Raw genomic sequence first — 20,372 nt, forward strand, 5'->3', positions numbered from 1 at the left:
CTGTTTCCTTTTCTCCTTTTTTGTTCTTTAGTTTTGATTCCTTCTCTTTTTGTAGCTTTCTTTCTTCTCTCTTCTAGTACTTTAACCCTGTGTTTGGGGTTGGCTTGATCTGACTTCTTTTTGTGCTCTGTTTGGACCTTGGTAGTGCTGTTAGGGTTCGCGCTAGTACTAGGTGTTGGTGTGCTAGGCGTTGAGGGTGGCCTTTATACCTTGGGTCTTTTCCTGGTTATGCTGGTGGCGCTCTTTCTCTCGTCTTTAGGTTTTGGTTTTGAGGTGTGGAGGGTGGCCTTTATACGTTTAGTCTGTCATAGCGGAGTGAGGTTATAGTTTCGCTCGGACACTTAGTTTTTTGCTGAGTTGGTTGATTTCAGGATGGTGGGGTAATTGGCACTAGTTCTGGTTGCCTTTAGTTAGTGGTGGGGTAGTTGCTCAGCTTTGAGCGAGTGTGCTTTTAGTTCCTTGTCAGTCCTTTTCTAGGCAGTCCTTCCTTGTCAGTCCTTTTTTAGTTCCTTGTAGGGGGCCAGCTTGGATAGGCTTAGTTCCTTTAAGGCATATAGACTGTGGGTGCCTTTAGTTTCTTTTCTAGGCCCAGATAGGGAGTGCCTTTATGGATATCTCTACTCTAGCTTGGAATGTTCGTGGTTGTGGCAACTTTGCTAACCGTAAACACCTTAGTAGACTCATTAATAGGCATAACCCGGATTTTGTTTTCCTCTCAGAAACTAAATGTATAAACATAAATATCGATAAAATACTGAATTTCAATACCATTTATAAGAATCATATTATTGAGCCGATTAATAAAGCTGGAGGATTGGCTATGTTCTGGTCCCCACATATTGACATTGAGGTCTTATATCCGGACAATAATATGATTCATGTAAAAGGTACTAATGAGGAGACCAATAATGCGTTCTTTATTACGGGTTTCTATAGATGCCCATTTCTCCTTCGATTCTTTCTCGGAACAAACAAAATTTTAATGCTTTAGGCCTTCAGGATATTGGTTACATTGGTCATCCTACACGTGGTCTAACAAGCAATTCAAGGGGAATCTAATCCAAGAGATCGAGACTAGACAGAGCTCTAGTCAATTATAATTGGCTTACCAGATTTCCCCAGGTGAGGCTCACGCATCTTCCTACCCTTGGTTCTGATCACAACCCTATCCTCCTCACCACTAAAGCTATTTCTTCTTTGGGGCGTAAACCGTTTAAATTCATTCGTACTTGAATGTCGCACCCGGATTGCACCAAAATTCATCAAGTCCAACTGGATCAGTAGCCCTAATCCATCCATTACAAGTTCAATTCTCTAGCTATCAAACTCTCCAAATGGAATAAAGAAGTTTTTGGACACATCGATAATAATATCAAGAATCTTACTCTTCAATTACAGACTATCTCGGATGCAGATCAGTTCACAGATATTTTCAACAGCATTGAGACCCTTCTTCTGCGACAAGAGAGTCTATGGAAAGAGAAATCTAGGATTTCTAATATTAATTTGGGGGATAGAAATACTCAGTACTTCCATGCTAAAGCTACCACTCGTAATCGTAAAAACCAAATCAATGCTATTAAAACTCAAGATAATGTGTGGACCAACGACGAGGCAGAAATATCCAATATCTTTAATACTCATCTTCAGAATATTTCCACTTCGGCGGGGTCGGCCTGGTCTGATAACCTTTCTGAGTGTTTTACTCCTCAAATTACGCTTATCCAAAATGAAGATCTCATCAAGAACCCCAATGAGGAGGAGATCAAAAAGGCTATTTTTTCCCTGAAACCGGGGGCTGCTCCGGGGCCTGATGGTTATCCTCCTCTTTTCTACCAGTCCAACTGGGATACGGTTAAGGATGACATTATTCATATGGTGTCCCTGTTTTTCAGCGAGGTCTCTTCCTTACAAGGCCAATCACACGCATATCTGCCTCCTTCCTAAAACAAAGACTCCTCAATCCCCGACAGCCTATAGACCGATCAGTCTCCTCAATACTACTTATAAAATCATTACTAAAATCCTTGCTAATAGGCTAAAATCTATTCTCACTGACATTATTTCTCCTTTCTAAGCTGCTTACGTCCGGGAAGGCAAATCACGGATAATATTATCATCAGTCAAGAGATTATTCATTCCTATAAGCGTTACAAAGGAGCAAAGAGTTACTTTGGGCTTAAATTAGACATGTCCAAAGCTTTTGATCGGATTGAATGAAATTATTTAGAGAAAGTTATGCATCTTATGAGTTTTCATCAGAAGTGGATTGAGCTCATCAACACTTGTCTCTCTACCAGTTCTATGGTTGTTCTCATTAATGGTCGTCCAGGTATGACGTTTAATGTGAGTCGTGGTATCCTCTTTCGCCTTTCCTGTTTGCGATCGTTGTGGAGGGCCTTAACAGGCTACTGGAGAAGCATAATGATGAGTCATGAAAATGCCTCATCTGAATATCTTAATTTAGACTAGTTAGTATATTTCGAGCTGTTACTCTGATGTTTTGCTTGTGTTTCCTTACTCAGGTGTCTTTTACGGAGTTCGGTGAGAAAAATAGTTAAGACCGCGAGAAAGACATACATGAGGGGCAGTTTGGTCATTTGCTTATTTTGAAAATTTTGATACTCGGATGAAAGTAGTGTCCGAGACGAATCCAGTGGCGAAAACGGAAGTTGAATCGGGGTTCGGATGAGAAAATAATAGCAAGTCAAAGTTAGAGTCAAGTCAGTTGACCAAATTTTTCATAAAATTCCAAGATACACGTGGCATGCAGAAGAGAGACGGATCTGACGGTTGGCATGGGGTGCGGGCTGTTTCGGTCACTCCAGGTTGTACTTCGAGACATCCAATGCCGCAAGATCCCATGTATCTGAGTTTACTATATTTACCGTGTAACCCAGTGCATCTGAAAGATCCAACAGCTGAGAGTGTTTTCTCCCATATGGCTTAACCGGAGCTTGAGTTGTAATTTGTTATCCCCGGCAGCGGCGCCAAAAACTTGATGGACCTAAAAGGTTACCCTAAATAGGTCTACACCCGCATGTGCACGGGTGTCAAGTTGCAATATTTCCGGAAAGACCGGTTCGTTCCTCAGAGACTAGTTAAACTTATTCTAAAACTAGGAAATAATAAGATTTTGAAAATGGTTTTGATGATTAAAGATATTAAAATATTAAAACGAATAAAAACGGTAAACGGATCAATGGGGGAGAGGACCTAGGGTTTATGAGTTCACCACATAAAATCACATTCAGACCCAATAATGATCTAATCAACTCTCTTTTTTATAACTCAAAATTCAAGGTAATGAACTACCCGAATTCCGGAAGATGTATTCGTTAAAACCCGATTGATAATCATAAACTTGTAATTGTTGTATTTAGAAAAACAAATCTCTAAACTATTGACTATTAATCGATAAGCATACACCATCAAGTTGCACGGGCGTTTTTCAATAACCCAAACGCAACTTAACTGGGTTTAGAGGGAAAAATTAGAAACTTGTGTTTTTCAATAACCCAAACACAACTTAACTGGGATTAGAGGGAAAAATTGGAAACGGAGTGTATATAACTAACCGGATTTGGATTTGATTTTCTTTTTTTTTTTGTTAATAGAAACTTTTGTGTGGGTCATCCAACAGAGTCCCAAACAGACTAGATTTACTAATTCAACTAAGGTGATGTTTGTTTTTTTATTTACGTCTGAATCTGAATTTGCTGAATCTGAATTAGCCGAATCTGAATTAGCCGCATCTGAATTGATTGAATTTGGATGTTTGTTTTGTAAATCTGAATTATGAAGTCTGAAAAATTAAGATTACATTTATACCCCTAATTAATATGAAATTTATTTCTTTTTTATCTTTGGTCTCTTGGGCAAATAAAAATAAGTTATAAAAACTCTAAAAAGTAAAAACCCTAAAAAGTAAAAACCTAGGGATACATTCTCTGTATACAAAAACCAAAACATTTCAGAAGTCTCCATCTCCCTCACCCTCACCCTCACCGGATCTCTCTCTCTCGCCGGATCTATCTCTCTCACCAAATCTCTCTCCCTTGCCAGATCTATTTATCTCTCTCCCTCGCGGGATCTCTCTCTCTTGCTAACTCTCGCCGGATATCTCTCAATCTCCTTCTCTGACCGAAGGTAATCAAAGCTAACCCTCACCGTATCCGGCGAGGGTCTCTCTCTTCCCCCTCTCTTTCCTTTTCTCTGTGGTGGTTGTGGTGACCGTGATGTGTGGTGATGGTCGTGATGTGTGGTTGTGGTGGTCGTGATGTGTGGTGGCGGTGGTCGTGATATGTGTTGATGTGCTTTGGTGTTGACGATGGTGGCTTTCGTCTTGTGTTGACGGTGGTGGCTTTCGTCTTGTGTTGACGGTGGTGGTCTAGCTTACGTCTCCGGTGGTGGTTTTGGTGTTGTGTTGACGGTGGGGGCCTGACTTAGGTCTCCGGTGGTGGCTATGTTGTTGTGTTGACGGTGGTGGCCTTAGGTCTTCGGTGGTGGCTTTGGTGTTATGTTGACGGTGGTGGTGGCGGTGGTGGTGGTGGTCTGACTTAGGTGGCGGTGGCGATCTGACTTAAGTGGCGGTGGCGATCTGACTTAGGTGCCGGTGGCGATCTGACTTAGGTGGTGGTCGTCTGACTTGCATATGTGGATGAGAAAATTTCTGTAAATCAAAGGGGTATAAAAGTCAATTGACCTATTTCAGCTTGGGGGTCTCTTTTTCAGACTTGTTTTGAAGTCTGAAATATGGGGGTTTTTTTCAGCCAATTCAGACCACAACTTAATTCAGCTATATTTTCAGATTTTTCAAAAATAAAAAACAAACATCTGAAATCTGAATTATGTCTCGATTCAGATTTCAGATCTGAAAAAAATAAAAAACAAACAGCACCTAAGATTCTACTCTACCTAGCCGCTTTCCATCTCTCTATATAATATGATCAGAACTCAGAAGAAACATCTTAACAGTCATCAATTACTGGTTCTAAACAATGGCGAATAATAATCAATTTCCGGTCGGAAAGGCTATTGTAGCAGTCGCAGTTGTGTTGATCACTTTAATGCTCATCTTTCTCATCTTGCTGACTATTATCTCGGTTACCCCTCGCAGCCCTCCTGTATTTCGAGTCAACAATGCTTCACTTTCCAACTTCAACGTTTCTTCACTAGAGTTGAGATCAAACTGGGAATTCTATCTCCTTGTTCGAAACCCATACCATAAGTTCACATTCAATTATGAACAAATCAATGCTTCGGTTTTTTTCAGAGACACACTTGTCACACAAAAATTACTTCCACCATTCTATCAAAACAAGAACACCAACAACAATATTACTTTCTCCTTCTCCATGGATTCTTCTGTATACCTTGATGAAGCAGGAGGGAGAGAAATTATTTGGGATCGTGATAATAATGTGGTGAGTTTTGATCTTAGGATGTCGATTAGGGAAAGATTTAAGTATATGTTTTGGAAGGAAAGGGAACTGGTGAATGTTTTGTGTGAGAATATCAAGTTCAAACTTTCATCAAATAGAACTAGCACTGATGGAATAATGTTGGGTGAAACGAATGAATGCCAAGTTAAAAGTAAATACTTGTCCCCCTAGAGATAATTAACTAGGTTTAATGTTAATAAAAGGGTGATTATTTTCAAATTTATTATGTCTTATTCTAGGTTTTCTTCTCAATTATCTTGGCTTGTTAACTATATATCAAATACAGTATCATATTTCTCATATTCGATTTGTAGTGAAAGAGAGAGACCTACAAATCTATCAACCTTCTCTTTGGTCTGGTCATCCAAACTTGATTTTCTATACCACTAGATTTTGAGCATTGTGTTTGAATCATGAATAATAGTGTTTATTTATTTGCAACATTTATTTTTATAAATAATGTAACTTAGAATTGGGTGTATCTGATCAAGGGCCGGCCCAAGGGTAGCGGGGTCTAAAGCAAGCGCAGAAATGGGGCCCTTTAACATTATCACCTATCTCTGATAGTGTACGCCTATCAATCAATCACACAAATTGTTTGATAACATTTAAGGGCATAAATAAGCCATTTTCTGATATTTGAGAGTTCTACCTAATTTTGTAAAGAGGGGTTGGGCAAAAGGCCCAAAATCAGCCCAACAATATGTATCAGGCCCACTGCAGATAAAGAATGAGGGGCAGGTCCAAAAAAGTCAGGCTAGGGGTGGAATTTCCGAAACACCCTTCTTCTTTTTGAAATTTACGAAACGACCATCGAAAAATTCCCGGAAAACTCGAAAATTTCTGACAAGTAATCTGACACGCCTCCCATCAGACTGTGTACTTTCCATAAATTCACAAAATTGCCATCGAAAAATTCCCGGGAAATTCGAATTTTTTTGGAAAATAGTCTGACGCACCTGACATTAAACCTTGTACTTTCCATGAATTTACAGAATTGCCATTACAAAATTTACCAACTTGCCATTTTCGTTCTTTTTTCCAGATTTATTTCTTATTTCTTTTTTATTTTCTCCCACACATATTTCTCTCTCCAATCTCAACAAATTTCGTTCTTTTTTTCCTGATTTATTTCTGATCTCTTTCCAATCTCAACAAATTTCTTCATTTTTGGTAGTATTTCATTGATTTGTATAAAGAAATTTTCTTGTGTACCGGGAACTATTTAGTGTACTGGTCATTTTTTAGATATGTACTACACATTTTTGTACTGGGAATTTTCTTGTGTACCGGGAATTGTTCTGTGTACAAGCCATTTGGTTATGTACTAGAAATTTTTGTAGTGGGAATTTTCTTGTGTACCGGGAATTGTTCTGTGTACTCGTCATTTGGTTATGCACTAGACATTTTTGTACTGGGGAATTTTCTTGTGCACCGGGAATTGTTCTATGTACTGGTCATTTGGTTTAGTACTGGACACTTTTGAACTGGGAATTTTCTCCTGTACCGGAAATGGTTCTGTGCACTGGACATTTGGTTATGTACTTTGATGTTTTTAGAGATGAAGAAGATAAAATGTGAAACAAATAAGAGTGATGAAGAAGAAAAATAAGAACATAAAACTTTTAGAGAGAGAGACAGAAAACTTTGATGTTTATAGAGATTGAAAGAGATGAAGAAGATAAAATGTGAAACAAAATAAGAATGATGAACACCCAAAAATGAGAACATAAAACTTTTAGAGAGAGTAAGAACAGAAAATTGATGTTTTTAGAGATTGAAAGAGATGAAGAAAATAAAATGTGAAACAAAAAAGAATGATGGACATCCAAAAATAAGAAAATAAAACTTTTAGAGAGAGAAAGAAAAGAAAATTTATGTTTTTAGAGATTGAAAGAGATGAAGAAGATAAAATGTGAAAAACAAAATAAGAATGATGAAAAGAAGATTTTTGGATGTATAAATAAGAAGAAAGAAGGAGTTGAAACAAAATATAATGGGAGGGATCCAAAAAAATTGGCTGAAATTTCGTCAAAAAATGGCGCCATTTTTGAATTTTCAGAAAATCTGAATGTTTCTCTGACATGACGTCATGTACGGGGAATTAATTGATTCGCTGTCGTCCGTCAGATTGTCAGAAAACACAGAAATTTCCCGTGGAGGGGTAAAAGAGGGATAAATAAAATAAAAACCAGGAAACTGTGAGCTGTCCTGACAATTTGGACTGGGTTCTAATTTTTTTTTTGGGCTGGGGGTAATGCTTATTTACCCTCCATTTTTTGGGCCTCTCCCTCAAAAAATAGTTTTTTTTTTTGTTTATAAACAACTTCCCAATTAATGTCATAACAAAAAATTTTAATTGCATATTGTTTAAAAGATGACAAGAACTATAGTTTTAGCAACTGTTTTACCTCCAATTTAAAACAGAAATAGTTTTGTTGTACAAAACACTTTTCTTTTCAGGAAAAAAAAAAACAACATTTTTTTTAAGTGAAATTCGACAATTACAATAGTTTCTGGTGAACTTAGATGCAAGCTAGAATTTTCTTAAGTTATATGACGGAGGCCATCATAACAAAAGTGCCACATAATAGTCCTTTTTTCACAATGAAAGGAAAATATTTCAAGCCAATTCGAATGATACAAAAGAAAAATTAATTGAACAAAAAATACTACTTATCGTAATGTTTATTGACGGATCGAAAAATGTGAAATAAAAAAAGGCCAGCGCTTTGGAAAGCTAAATAGTTTCCGGGGTGTGAAATTTTAAAGGGAATATGTAGAATTTTAGAAATTTTCTGGGGAAATAAATTTTAAGGGAAAATAAAAAAAAACACTCCACCTCACCTCACTCTCTCTCCACCTCACCTCTTTGTCTTATCCGATTAGAGATCAAGGTATAAAGGGACCTTCTCCTTCTCTTTTTACTGGTAATGTTTTTTGAAGAAGGAGGTGAAGGGAGAGAGACGAGGAGGAAGAGATGGAAGAGAAGAGAGAGAAAGAAAAGATAGAGAGATAGAAAGAAGGTAAAGGTTGAGGAAGAAGGAGAAGATTAAAAAAAAAAAAAAAATTAGGTCGCCGGAAAAGTCTCCGGCCGGTGACATTCTCCGGCACCGTCTGATGTGGAAGAAGGTGATGTGGAAGTTATGGAGGTGAGGTGGACAAAAAGAAAAAAAAACACAGTTAAATTACAGAATTGCCATGAGGGTATAATTGGGAGACTTAAAAAAAATTGAGGGGCCAAACAGGAAGTTTGGGCCAAATGTAACTGGCGTACACTTATGGAGGTCAAAACGGTGAGTTGTCCCCAAATTGGGGGCCAAAACGAAATTAACCTAAAAATAAAATGGGTCAGCACCCGACCAACAGGTTGTTAGCACCTATAGCCGAAGACTGACTAAAGAGATTAGTCAGTCTCCTTTGACCCCAACATATTAGCACTTGGATATAAAAGACAAGAATCGACTCGTTTAAAACTCAAAACAAGACCTTGGACTCAGAGTCAGACAGAGAAGTCTCAAACTGACTAGTCTTAACCCTTGCTTTGAGTCTCCGATTGATTCGAGTCTGAGACAAGATCGATGGTATTATTAGTAGTGGTTTTGGAACAAGAGTTTGTAATTAAGGTTTTTTTCTCCAACTCCTCATCATGTGTGAATGTATGATTGAAGTTGATTTTGAATGGGGTATTTAGCGATACCCCCTCATCCTTAATGTCTAATTAGGGATGCCCCCTTTTTTAATTGGATATTAGGGATGCCCCCTTTTTTCCACTTAAAAGTACAAAATTACCCTTATCCTTATTGTTTTTCTTTGTTCAATTTCTTATACCTCTTCGATGTTATGCTTACCAACTTATTTTCGCTTCTCGTAGTTTTTTTTCTCTTATCCATCTTTTTTTAATTTACCCACAACATTTATCGAAAAATTAAAATTAATAAATCAAACCAATTCGAAATAAAAATTGTAAATTTTAAGAAAAAAATTTAAATTCACATTTGTTTTCATTTTACGTTAAAATTGATATATATAACTAATTTGAAGAAGACCTCTTGATATCTATTGTTCTTTTTATTAATTATAACTCGTATACATTGAAAAATTAGTAAGTTAAAATTTTTTTATTACAATTTACGATTTTTATTTTGAATTATTGTGATTTATCAATTTTAAATTTTCGATAAATGTTGTTGGAAAGTTAGAAAAAGATGGATAAGAGAAAAATAACTATGAGAAACAAAAACTTGTTGGTAAGCATAACACCAAAGATGTATAAGAAATTGAAGAAAAAAAATGAAGATAAGGGTAATTAAGTACTTTTAAGTGTAAAAAAGGGGGCATCCCTAATATCCAATTAAAAAAGGGGCATCCCTAATTGGACATTAGGGATGAGGGGGTATCGCTAAATACCCCATTTTGAATCGAAGTTCTTTCCATAATTGTTTCTCTCTTTCTCTCTGTAACATAAAGTTTTTTCTTTCTTTAACTACTCATTTTGGATCGGTAATGGGTTTAGAATCAAGATTGTTTTCATGACAGCATGATGATGATGATAACAAGGATAAGAAAGAGAAGACACGAAGATAACAAAGAAAAAGTTATTAGGGTAGCCCGGCTGGACACCCAGGCCATTCCCCGCGCCACTGGACACCTGACCGACGCAAATAGCAATTCCGTCAAGTGCCTTTTGCCGGAATGGCATTGAATTTAATCCGGTAAAACAAAGCACATATCAAGACTTTCCAACTTTTCTTTTTTGTAGAACAATAAAACCTAGAGAACGAATGGAATTGAATTTAATAGCCACTTGATTTTGTAAAGAAAAAGACATTGGACAGAACTCATCCACCAATATTACCTTTCCACTTTCTATCCCTCCCCTCTTTACATAAGTATCCAAAAAAGTTTCTAAATTCTCCTCAACCTTCCTAATTTTACTTTAAATTTCCAACACCTCATCGTTTTCAATTTTTTCCAACACCTCATCATTTTCAATTTCCTCCAACACTTCATCCTTTTCAGTTTCCTCCATCACCTCATCCGTTTCAATTTCCTCCAACACCTCGTCGTTTTCATTTTCTTCTTGAACCCCAACAATGTCTCCGTCAAAGTTAACGTTCACGCCATTGTTAACTTCACCATCCACCTCCCCTTCGTGGGCCATGGGTATGCAATTAACCTTGTGGCGCAACTTCCAATCAAGAGCCTGACAAGCTCGGGAACAGTAATTAACCGTTCCACAAACCGAGCAACGTCGGAACTCGTGCCGTCTTGTTTCGGGTCGCCCGCAACCGGAATACGAACAAAGCCTTAACCCGGATTGACTTTCCAAATCATTTCTTCTGGTGGCGAACCATTCAACTAAAAAACGGTTCGCCGGATGAATTTCGGGTGCTGGTACGTTACATCCAAAATCACTAAGTAACGGACAACCTATTCGAGGTCCACAAGTTCCGTTACGATTTGAAGATTGCCACGTTAGTGACGGAAATGAAGAGATATCGAGTAGTAACGACGCGACTTCTCTGGCGTTAGCATGAATGAGAAATTTTCGACCTTCTGTGATGTTTTGACTAACGCCGTAACCATCTTGAAGGCAGTGACCTAGTTCACGAAGCGCGTCGATATTGCCTAAATAAGCTGCGCGTGAACAAAGTGCGACGCCGGCACGGAGATCTTTATCATTCTTGGTGCCACCGCTTCCATTGAATTGAATCACCGAGAGTGAGTAAAGTGCCTGCGCGTGAGATTTCATTGCTGCTTTCGCCATTAGCGACGCTCCGCTTCCTCTGTTTTCTAAACAATAAAATCGGATCTGAAAAAACAGAACCGAAAATTAAATTAGTACACCTCCAATGGCCAAATAGAGAAAGAAGAGAGAGATGGAGCTAGAGAGAGAGATTTACCATGCCGAGAATATAACATGCTTCAAGGTTTCCGGCGATAGAGCACTGTTTGAGAAACAGATGAGCGGATTCAGACCACTTATCTGATTGAACAGCTAAGCAATTTGTAGAGGCTTTTGATAAAACTTCATCCGTGAAGGCAAGAGAGTTCAGCCTCTTAGAGCTGTTTTTCAGTTAATCAAATATTGTACTTTAACAACCTAGTTTACAAATTTTCTTGACGATTTCATCAAGATGATTTTTCAATCCAGAAAAAAAGTTAGATCAGAAGAAACAAAATCGTAGAATAACTCACGTTAATAGGATATTGAAGAAATCTGAAGTAGAATCAGCCGAAGAAATTAATTTACTCAGTATGCAAATAACAAGCTCGTCCGGCAAAACATCTAACAGATCATATTTTGCTGTGATTTCCGGTGATGTTTTTAATCTTTTGAAAGGCACTTGTTCTTTAAAATCAAACCTAGAAAAATTCCTCTTCTTATTGATGATCTGTTCAGATCTAATTTGGTAGCAAACCCCTCCTCTTGTTCTCATCTCAAAATTTTCTCTCTCTAGACCTCCCCTCTGTTCTCTCTCTCTCTCTAGCACTTGGTAACTCGTGAGACTGAAAAGAGGGCAAAGGTTGAAGCTCTTATAAGAACGTGAGAGTCCTTTTCGATAACAATAAAGCTAGACAGCCCGTCCAAAAGGGACTGCCGCTTGAACCGTCTTGCCATTTGGACAAGAGGACAAAGCGGCTGCTGTCTAGTTGGAAAAACGGCCTTAATAAATCAGGCCTTCTGGTGGGCCCTCAAAGTGCTTTTGAAACCTTGAATTTCAACATGGGCGGTTGAGATTTATTGTCAACAAAATAACCTTCTCCAATTAAGCTATTCACCTCTTCTCTATCACATTTTGTATTTCTCTACTTATCAAATTTTTCTTAATCTTAAGGCCTTAATATATGATATTAAATTTTTGGTTTCTTTTTTCTTAAATCTGTTCGTTGATTCCTGCCATCCACTTTAGTTTAAACCTATACCACAAAAATTCACATTTGGACTTTTTATGTTTAACACTAATGAAGTAATGAGCACCCCCAAGATATGTCCATCCGTCTTTGCCGCCTAAAATAAGATTTTAAAGTTTTTACTGTTCCTTCCCACTCAGTGTTACCGTCTACTTCTCTCTTGTTGCTTTGGTTTTCTTTCTATATATACATATATATATCTTCTACAGACTATTTCTCTGTCGTTCTCAGAGAGAAATGTAGAGAGATAGAAGATGAAGACCAGGAAGAAATATTTGATCAAATGAATTATTAGACTGGAAAAAGATATGTTACTGACTCAATAATTATTAACTAAATCTTTGTTCTCTCGATAACTTTTTTTATTTTTGAAAGCCGCAATCAAATTAATGTGTCTTTTTTTTGTTAAGGAGCAATCAAATTAATGTATTATGGTGTTTAAGTTCACGAAATACTGTTCAACAAACAAAAAAAGTTCACCAAATATAAAGAGTAAGTTCTTTATAACAAATACAAAAAAAGAGTAAAAGCTTTGAATGTGGAGAATATAATATCAACAGTCGAATATTTTATTAATTTCTATTGATTATTTGGTTAGCTTTGAAAAATAAGTAAGAGCTTGAATGAGTATGAAATGGTACAACTTGGTTTTTGTTGATTATTTTATTAGCAATTAATCTCAACCGTTGATATAGGTTTTGAAAAGTAATTTGAGAACCTGAAAGGTAACTCCGTTTTTCCATTTTGGGAGAGAGAAAAGCTAGACAGCTGCCGCTTTGTCCTCTTGTCCAAATGGCAAGACGGTTCAAGCGGCAGTCTCTTTTGGACGGGCTGTCTAGCTTTATTGTTTCGATAAAGGAAAAAACAAGAAAATAGCTAGTTACCATTTAAAAAAAAATTAACCAATTTTGGATCTTGAATGAATTTAACTTTCTTTAAATTCGAAAAAAGTCCCTACCTTTTATTTCCTACTCGAATACCACCAACTAGCAAAATTTTTACACGTCTCATACCTTTTTCTTAATATTTTTGATACCAAAAAAATTGTATTGCTTGATTTGGTAGTTGACTATTCGGGAAGAAATACCTATTGTACGATCGACGAGAATATTAGTCGTTGCTAAATATTATATTTGCACTTATAACGTTTGAATATCTAGACAACTCTATATTACTTTTACATAATCTTATTTGGTCAAGACGAATTGATTTCAGTGACGGTATTTCCTAAATTTTACAATATTTTCTAGATGCGATCGAAAAGATTACTTTTGGTTGCTAAGTATTATACCAATTGATTTTAGTCTTTACTTTCATGTCTTTTTTTTTTATATTTCACATCTTACTAATGATATTAGACTGAAACAATATGGAAAAAAATATATTATGTATGATGTCTTTACTAATAAGAAAGGGCGTAGCTTTTGATTATTCAAATTCGTTTTGGGTTTTCTACTTTCACAAAATAAGGAAAGAGATGTGTGAATAACGTGACAGAACGAGAGGACGAAGATCCGACAATCAATAAGAGTTCAAGATATAGAAGATCGAGTTTCGTGTATTTATCATCAAATATTGCTATTAGATATATATTCCCTACTTTGCTATATTAGTTAGGAAATCAGAAAATCAGGATACACTAATGTAACGGAAGGATATGTCTTGAAATTCTCCCCAGAATTTAAATAAAGTCCTTCTTAGAAACAAAATAACTGTGTCCTTCTTAGAAATAAAATAGTTGTGTCCTTCTTAGAAATAAAATAACTAATTAAAGAAAAAAGGAAACAAAAAAATTTCAAAGGGTAAAGAAAATAAATTGAAACCTCTCTCTTTCAATAAAATAACTAATTTAAGAAAAAATAAACAAAAAGTAGAATACTGAAAAGTTAGGGTATCCGAAATATATCAATAATAAATATGGAAAGTCGAGTGGCCTGTTTGGGAGAGCGCCTGGAGAAATACTATGGATCGCTTAAAAAAGCATTGCGTTAAAATTTCCTCAAATTTGATTTATACAATTGTTCATGCCATAGGGCACGTGATATACCACAGTTTTTGAAATTTTAGAAGATTGAGTTTCGTGTTTTTAGAATATCATTTTTAATCGTATATTATTATTATATATATTATATACTTTCCTATATTTAGGGGTGAGCAGCGATCGGTTGCCGACAATTTAGGGTCTGGCCGAACCCAAACCAATCAATGCCGGTTTGACTAAATCACCGACTGAAGTCGAGCCGATAAACCGCCAACCAACTTCTTTCCGCCCGGTTCGATTTGGTTTGATTGAGTTAGTTTGGTCGGTCTGACCGAACTCAATAAACCATATAAAACGTGAGAAAAATGAAACTAATAAAATGATAATTGAAGGATATATCCGTTCAATCTGAAGGCGATGCCTCTCTGAAGGAGTGTCCTTCGACCAAGATGGCAATGCACTTAATTTGTCAGTTATAACGATGACTTTATCCGGAAGATCATCTAGTCCGGTCCAATTATGGATCGTAATGTTTAGCTAGAAGCCGCTTACGATTGTCGGGTCACTTCGGTGATTCGCGGCTAACATAAGTCGGGTCCTATAACCCAAAGAGTGGTGGCTTGATCAGAGAGATTTGACTAGTGGGAGCTTGCCTACATTTGGATATGATCCAGTTTGATAGGCGCAAAAAGATTGAAAGAACCGGGTTCGAAAGAGAAGCCCGGAATGCATAAAAAGGAAGTTATGGGTCGGACAGATCAAGCCCATTAATGGGTTGATCTGGCCGACCACATAAAGGGAGTGGGCCGACCAGGCCAAGCCCATTTATGGGCTGAAGTGTCCGGACACACTATTAGGGGAAACCCTGATAGGGAATCCCTATCACCTGATTCCCAATCAGATAGGATTCTTATGTTTATCTTTTCTGTGGTCTGGATCAAATTCTAATCTGAATATTATTCCTATTAGGATTTCTTAATATAAGGACCATTATAGAACAAAAAAGGTGTGGATTTATCTCTAGAGAAAAACGACCCTTCTCTCTCAGACAGCTAAGTGAAGAGAGAGAGAGGGTTTTAGAGAAAAAACTCCTAATCTATCTAAACAGTCAAAAGAAGAACGGTTCTTCTTCTCAACCTTCAATAGAGTCCTAGCTGACATCAAAGAAGGGAGATCAAGTCACTTGTTGGGGTGTCTCAAGTAGAGGAGCGACAATTGGAGCTATCATCTTCGGGATAAAGGAGTTGGAATCTTATTCTGGCAAGCGAATCCAGTTATTCTACTTTCAGTTTCTAGTTCATTATTAGTTTTTGCATGCGATCCTGGTAGATTAGTGTTAAACATATGATGTTTGAGATTCCGCTTACAACACTAGTTAAGTGATTAAGTAGTCTTAGAGACGTACAAAACCCTACAATAATGTTTAACAATGTAATTTCAATCAAAATGTTAAGAGATAACGTATTACAAACAAAATAACTAAAATCTTGCAACAACCATATATTTAAGTTTAATTGTCTTGTAACTGTCATAGACACATAAATAAATTTAAAAAGATACGATTTCATAAACAAAGTCAAACAAGTATGTAAAACTTCAAAAGAAGTGTATTTTTCAAAAAAAATGTGGCCAAATATCTTTTTTGAATCTTCAACTCCAAGTAGGCAAGTAATTCTCCCATAAAATCAGTATGTAGTTCGGTCGGTTCGGTTTGAGCGATTTTCAAAATCCCAAGTCGAAGTCAAACCAAATTGCGATTAGTTGATCGTTTTTTCAACCGAGCCGAGCCGAACACTGTTCGATTCGTCCTAAAAATAATTCGGTTTGATTCGGCCGAGTTCAGTCTTGTCGGTTTGACTGACCACTGCTCACCCCTACCTATATTAGTTGAGAAACTTAGAAAACTAAAAACACTTTACCCTATAAATATGACTTTTGGTGTTTTATTGATAAAACCCGCCCAAACCGAGTTCGGTCTTATCTGTTTGACCGACCACTGCTCACCCCTACCTATGTAGCCCCCCTCCTACGATCAGCCAAACCGACCAGATCGAAACGACCAACCAAACCGAGTTTGATAGGGGTGAGCAACGATCAGCCAAACCGACCTAACCGAACTCGGTCTAACCGAATCTGATTTTTATGTTGAACCGAACAATGTTCGACTCGGTTCGGCTAAAAAAATAGTCAATCGATCATTGTTTGGTTTGGCTTTGGCTTCGATTTTTGAAAACCACCAAAACCGAACTGACCGAACTATACATATATATATAATTTGTGTATATCCCATTATACATACATTGTATAATACTATAAATGAATTATCATTACTTAATATGGATCGTAAACTAATAAATAAATATTTAGGTATTCAAATCGTTAATAGTTTAAATTGTAATATTGAATTTTAACTTCTATATATTATTCTTGCTTCAGTTAATTTCTTTCCTCATGTTTTATTTGGTTACGTGAGTTTGACCAGACCGACCAACCGAACTTAGTCGAGTCGAACCGAATCAAGTCGAAAGAAGTCGATTGACGATTTGATCGACTCGATTTCAGCAGAAGATTTAGCCAAAACGCTATTGGTTGGTTCGGCTTGACCCTAAATGGTCGGCACAGACCGTTGCTCACCCCTAATTTTTACTAAGAATTAATCTCTAATGCAAAACTTTATTTGAAACTCTAAAATGATGTGGCAAAAGTTATTATATTATCTTCAAGAGGGCACTATAAATTTAGCATAAATTTAGATAAACGATCCAATTTTGAACTTTTTTTAAGTTAAAAAGATAAGTTATATTTTCTTTTTTTTGTTAAAACCCAAAATTTATATTTTTTTGGGTTTAAAGCCCAAATGTTTGTATTTCATTTGGTTAAAATCCAACGTTTTTTGCAAAGTTGTTCCAAGATCTTGCAAAGTTGTCGCAATGTGTTGCAAGGTAACACAAAGCTGTCGCAAATTAAAAAAAAAACCCAGAGAGCTTAAGTAAAAAAATTTAATTATCATTCATTATTCACCAAAACAAAAAATTTATAGGGAGTTTTGACCAAATTTCTCTAAATTTAGAATGTCATCTTTATTATCTGTAAGTGTCATCTAAGAAACTCATTTATTCTCATGATCAAATCTTTTTTCTTGAATTGTCTATTGGACAAATCTTTCTAGTAGAGTATTTATAAATGGTCAAGTAGGAAAGATACCTACTTTCAAACCCGACTCCTGAGATTTTCAGAGGTTTGCTCGAATTTGAGTTGCTTTTAGGTGGCATAATAGAGATCGTCAACTCAGTTCTTTTTTGTCTTTAATGCAAACTTCTGAAGTTCTTTTATGTACTTGTGTGAAGTGATTATTTTTACAAAGAAACAATAGTTATTTTTGAAGGTATATAAAGATTTGATCTGTATTATGTTAAACATAAAAAGTTACGAATTTGACAATTACGGATGTGTCACGAGAGTTCAAAAATGAAGTGTTTTCTTGAAATATCTCTATTTAACCCTCCCTTCTGTTACGATTCATGCAAACAGAACCCCACCCCTCAAAGGTTGAATTTTATTGATCCTTAATATCCCAACTAGGCAACTATCTTTTATCAAGTGGGTCGACATATATTCCCGATAAAATATCTTATATGAGATATTTGCAAATGACTATGCTAGCTTTTTGTTTCTCTATGTGGGGGCATAAAACAGTTTTCCTTCTTCTGAACTCTGTGCCCACCCTCCCCAAATCTTTTGAGTTGAATCGTTCTCTCCTTCAACAATTTTCTGTTTTACAGTTAGCTACGCGTTAGAATTTCCAGCCTTATATATTTCGTCTTCTAACTATAGTTGCCCTTTTCTTCTTGGACATATTTTATAGTGCCACGTAACTCATTTTAATACCTCAGTAAACTTGGATAGGATTTGATACCATTTTTCTTATCTTTAATTGTTCTCCAATCAGGAAAAATAAAGGAGGGAGCAAGATATTTTAGATTTCTTTTATGATCTAAAATATCTAAAAAGAGAGATATTTCGTAAATTGATTCTGCTGAGTCTGACCTCACACATTTGAGTGGACAACTAGCTAATATGCATGGTGAAATTTTATGACTACAAATATCTACAAAAAATGAAAGGAATGTGTAAATTGATTCTATTGAGTTTGGGCATGCATTTGAGCCGATCACGCACTACAGTAGTATAATTTTTAATTTGTTATATTTTGCTACATATCTCGAAAGTGTTCAAACACTTAGAGCATCTCCAATGGGACACTAAATCTATAACACTTAGAGTGCCACATATGTTTTTTTGGAGTTTTGTTAAAAAATCATCTCCAATTGAACACTTTGTTAGACACTCTATTATGAGGTGCACACATTTATTATAGAATGTCTAGAGAAAAAAACTCTAAAATGAGAGTGTCTACTTGAGACTCTCTAAGTGTTACTTTAGAATTCCAACCAATAGAAACCTTTACTTTTCAACTACTTTTTATTATTTTTTTTTTTTTTTGATGAAAAACTACTTTTTATCTATTGGATTGAACAGATAAAAAGTAGTTTTTCATCAAAAAAAAAAAAAAAAACTTTAGAGGTCTCCATTGGATTGAAGAGGGACATGTGTATTAAGTATAAAGACTTTAGAGGTCTCCATTGGAAACCAACAAAAATTAGAGTATCTCTACATTAACGTTTAGGAAAGAGAATCTCTATTGACCCTTGACAGTTAGGATTTATAGAGTGTTTGTTAGAGTGTCCCATTGGAGATGCTCTTAGATATAGAGTGGTACATATATAATGTGTTATGACAGTTAAGGGACTTCTCGAGAGAGGGAGACAGAGAAGAAAACCCTAAATAAATAAAATTGTTTCGAGCAGATAACCAAAATTTGTGAAACTATGTATCAAAAGAGTCTTTGAAAGATTGTCTATGCAATACTATAAATAGACAAATGAAACGTAATTAGATGATATACACAAATTCTTTCGCAATCTCTCTCTCAATAGAAATAGAATTAATGGTGAACTAGTGCTAAAATCTTAGCTCACATAAACTATCAAACATTAAAAGGAGGAAATGGAAAAAAGACATTTATTTTGATATGCTAGTCCAAGTTTATTTTCAGCTCATAACGTATATAATTATGAACAAGTATATTGTGTTATGCTTGTTCATGTCGTATTATTTTTCTTCATACAACGGATTATGATGAAATAAAAATGAGTTGAGGAAGAAAAACATCTTTGTATTCAAGTTGAACAACAAAATAGGACTTAGCCATGCATAATAGAAATTTACGAGATTTTCCAAGCAGATGGGTATTTGCGCAAAAAAAAAATCGACCTTTTGTCAATTGTGTTTCTTTACCCTCGTAATATTGTCTACAACTAAGATAATTTCAAAAAAAATTTGAACTAAGGGCTGGCCTTCATGGCAGAGTCGAGACTAATTGTCTATCCCGTGACAAAAATGGATTTTAAGATCATTTTTTCTATCAATTGTGTGAGGTTAAAGAATGGCCAGCGCTTTGGGGAAAGCTAAATAGTTTCCGGGGAGTGAAATTTTAAAGGGAATATGTAAAATTTTGAAAATTTTTTGGAGAAACATATTCTATGGGGAATATTTTATTATTATTTTATACCTCTCTCTCCCCACCTCACCTCTCTCTCTCTCCCCACCTCACCTCTCTCTCTCCCCACCTCACCTCTCTCTCTCTCCCCACCACTCTCTCTGTCTTCTCCGACCAGGTCGCCGGTCGGAAAAAATTTAATTTTGAAAATTTTTCGGAGAAACATATTCTATGGGGAATATTTTATACCTCTCTCTCCCCACCTCACCTCTCTCTCTCCCCGCCACTCTCTTTGTCTTCTCCGACCAGGTCGCCGGTCGGAAAAAATTTCGGTCGGCGACCTGAAAAGATAAAAAAAAAAAAAAAAAAATTCACTCACTCTCTCTCTCTCTCTAGAAACTCGTCGAAGGGGTTTCCCTTCGCCGGAGTTTCGGTCTGTTGAAGAACAGACCGGATCTAGTCTGTGCTT

At 36.2% G+C, this 20,372-nt stretch overlaps 1 protein-coding gene across 1 annotated transcript; it reads right to left on the reverse strand.

Annotated features, from left to right (window-relative positions):
• Positions 1-10,191: 10,191 nt before the first annotated feature.
• On the reverse strand, positions 10,192-12,006 carry LOC147532698 (F-box protein At1g67340-like). The gene is made up of 3 exons (XM_086648262.1): positions 11,646-12,006; positions 11,351-11,513; positions 10,192-11,259 (listed from the first exon to the last, which is right to left on the reverse strand). Exons 1-3 carry the CDS (start codon positions 11,885-11,887, stop codon positions 10,384-10,386), a joined length of 1,281 nt encoding a protein of 426 aa, XP_086504388.1. The 5' UTR covers positions 11,888-12,006; the 3' UTR covers positions 10,192-10,383.
• Between the last annotated feature and the right edge of the window lie 8,366 nt (positions 12,007-20,372).

This window comes from Eschscholzia californica, unplaced genomic scaffold (genome assembly GCF_041429995.1).
Source record: "Eschscholzia californica isolate CP2 unplaced genomic scaffold, dmEscCali1.0.p SCAF_6, whole genome shotgun sequence".
NCBI classification, from domain to species: Eukaryota; Viridiplantae; Streptophyta; class Magnoliopsida; order Ranunculales; family Papaveraceae; genus Eschscholzia; species Eschscholzia californica.

Coding starts and splice junctions, on each gene's coding strand:
- LOC147532698 (XM_086648262.1), bottom strand. CDS start 11,887: ATGAGAACAAGAGGAGGGGTTTGCTACCAAATTAGATCTGAACAGATC. Junction 11,514..11,645: donor TTCTTCAATATCCTATTAAC/GTGAGTTATTCT, acceptor ACTGAAAAACAG/CTCTAAGAGGCTGAACTCTC. Junction 11,260..11,350: donor CATGTTATATTCTCGGCATG/GTAAATCTCTCT, acceptor CTGTTTTTTCAG/ATCCGATTTTATTGTTTAGA.